The sequence below is a fragment of the Scomber japonicus genome, chromosome 23 (assembly GCF_027409825.1).
Source record: "Scomber japonicus isolate fScoJap1 chromosome 23, fScoJap1.pri, whole genome shotgun sequence".
NCBI classification, from domain to species: domain Eukaryota; kingdom Metazoa; phylum Chordata; class Actinopteri; order Scombriformes; family Scombridae; genus Scomber; species Scomber japonicus.
In genome coordinates this window covers 22,258,638-22,261,137 of record NC_070600.1, presented here as the reverse complement: position 1 = coordinate 22,261,137, position 2,500 = coordinate 22,258,638, and the positions used below count along the sequence as shown (strand labels likewise).

The 2,500-nt window shown below is 47.3% G+C and overlaps 1 protein-coding gene across 1 annotated transcript in view; it reads left to right on the top strand.

Annotated features, from left to right (window-relative positions):
- Positions 1-1,776, top strand: part of dmtf1 (cyclin D binding myb-like transcription factor 1) — a 12,519-nt gene extending 10,743 nt beyond the window's left edge. Inside the window, exons 14-16 of the mRNA XM_053313802.1 lie at positions 523-714; positions 810-1,019; positions 1,645-1,776. Coding sequence (XP_053169777.1) covers positions 523-714; positions 810-1,019; positions 1,645-1,776 — 534 coding nt within the window. The remainder of the gene's footprint in view (positions 1-522; positions 715-809; positions 1,020-1,644) is intronic.
- The last annotated feature ends 724 nt before the right edge of the window (positions 1,777-2,500 follow it).

The window sequence follows — 2,500 nt, the reverse complement described above, 5'->3', positions numbered from 1 at the left end:
TTCCTTCTGTCCTTCCTACTTCCTTTTATCCTTTCTTTCTTCCTTCCTTTCTTCCTCCCATCTGTCCTTCCTCCCTTTCTTCCTCCCATCTGTCCTTCCTCCCTTTCTTCCTTCTGTCCTTCCTCCCTTTCTTCCTTCTGTCCTTCCTTCCATCTGTCCTTCCTCCTATCTGTCCTTCTTCCCTTTCTTCCTTCTGTCCTTCCTTCCATCTGTCCTTCCTACTTCCTTTATCCTTTCTTTCTTCCTTCCTTCCATCCATCTGTCCGTCCTCCCTTTCTTCCTCCCATCTGTCCTTCCTCCCTTTCTTCCTCCCATCTGTCCTTCCTCCCTTTCTTCCGTCTGTCCTTCCTACCTTTCTTCCCTCCTTCCTTTTGCCTCTCTTTCCTTCCTTCCCTTCTTATTTCCTTCCTTCCTTCCTTCTTTCCTTCCATATTTTTAATGATCCGGCCCACATCAGTTTGGCTCCGATCATAAAACTTTCTGAATAATTAAATCTGATTAAAATATCTTTGTGTTTTTCAGTCGTTCCACCTGCAGCCCACCGGCACACCAGGCACCTACTACCTCCAGACGACGTCCAATCAGAGCCTGCCGCTCAGCCTCTCCACCACCAGTCAGGGCCTTCCTCTCAGCTTAACCAATAACAGCACGGTCACCTTGACGACAGGCTCCTCGCCCTCGTCACATGAACACATCATCCTTCACAGCTTGTCGGTCAGTGTCGGGAGATTTCAGCCTTTTTTTTTTTTTTTAGTTTCTGGTATTAATCCAACGCTGATTTTTTTTTTTTTTTTTTTTGCCCTCCTCAGACGGACGGACTCTGCTCCAGCGACGGTGTCATCATCCAGACCGTCACCTCTGACCCCGCCTCCTCAGATCCTCTCAGCCAATCGCAGCTAGTCGTGGAGGCAGAGGGGCGGGGCCATAACGACCAACTGGAAGCGACGAGCCTCCTGGAGGGGTCAGTGAGCGTCGTCACGGAAACTCAAGAGACAATGGCTGATGGTTTTACTGACAAGGTATCAGCATGGATCCTGATCTCTTTATCAGCACCAACATTAGTCATCACTTCAAGTATTTAAATTAACCCTCCTGTTGTGTTCGAGTCAAGGAAGGAAGGGAGGAAGAAGGAAGGAAAGGAGGGAGGGAGGAAGGAGGGAAGGAAGGGAGTAAGAAGGAAGGGAAGGAGGGAAGGAAGGGAAGGAAGGGAGGAAGAAGGAAGGAAAGGAGGGAGGGAGGGAGGAAGGAGGGAAGGAAGGGAGTAAAGGAAAGAAGGAAGGAAGGGAGGAAAGGAAGGAAGGAAGGAAGGAATGACAGAAGGAAGAAAGGGGGATGGAGGAAGGAAGGAAGGGAGGAAAGGAAATAAGGAAGGGAGGAAGGTAGGAGGGAGGGAGGAAAGAAGGACAGAGGAAAGAAAGAAGGGAGGAGGGAGGGAGGAAAGAGAGAAGAAGGAAAGAAACAGAGAAGGAGAGAGGAAGGACAGAAGGAAGGAAAGAATGAACAGTCAAAGCAGACGGGTCAATTTGACCCGTGAGGACAACACGAAGGTTAAATCGTGTGTGTGTGTGTGTGTGTGTGTGTGTGTGTGTGTGTGTGTGTGTGGGTGTGTGTGTGTGTGTGTGTGTGTGTGTGTGTGTGTTTCAGGAGTTGAGTTCCCCCTCAGTGGACGGTCCAGTGGTGCATTCTGGGATGACACCTGGCAGCGCCGTCCTGATCGTTTCTCCGCCCAACATCAGCAGCACACTGACAGGTAACGCTCACTGTTCTCCTCTCTGAGTGGAGTTTGTCTTTAAATTTAGTTTTTTATATTCAAACGATTAATTTTTTTAATTGAGATTAATCGCAGAATTTCCATAGTTAATCACGATCAATCACGTTTTGAATTGCATGTTTAAAATCCTGTTATTTTCCATTTGAAGGCAGTTTTAAGCCCATAATGTAAAGCATTTCTTACCAGAGTGTCTTAACTGGGAATCAATCACGGCTCTGCTGCGACTCCCACACTCCAAAATGGTCCTTTGGTGGAGCTGAGGCTGGCTTGGCTGCACCTGGGTGTTTAGCGTGGAGGTGCTAACTCAAACTCCACGTACTCCGGTGGTAGTTAAACTCCGTTTGACACAGGTTGCATTTTACTTTTGACTTGTCAACTGAAGCGTCTGGAAGTGTTTTAAAGTTAAACAAGCCGTTCAAAAGTCCAGTAGCTCTCTTACTTTCCATCAGCGCGGTAGGTTTACTGCAGGAGGCCACTTCAAAGCATAGCGCTACAGCTAGAGGAGCCGTCTACGGGGGAGTAGAAGGGACAAAAAGGCTTGCAACATTAAAATGCGATAAAAAAAATTAACGCGTTATGGATTGCATTAATCTGATCGCGATTAACGTGTTAACGCTGACAGCCCTAATTCAAAGGTCTAAAAATTTGATGTATAATACATGTTTTATGCAGGAAGAAGGATGGAGTGCAGGTATCGTTTGACGGGAGACGTTTTAATACGACTTGGTG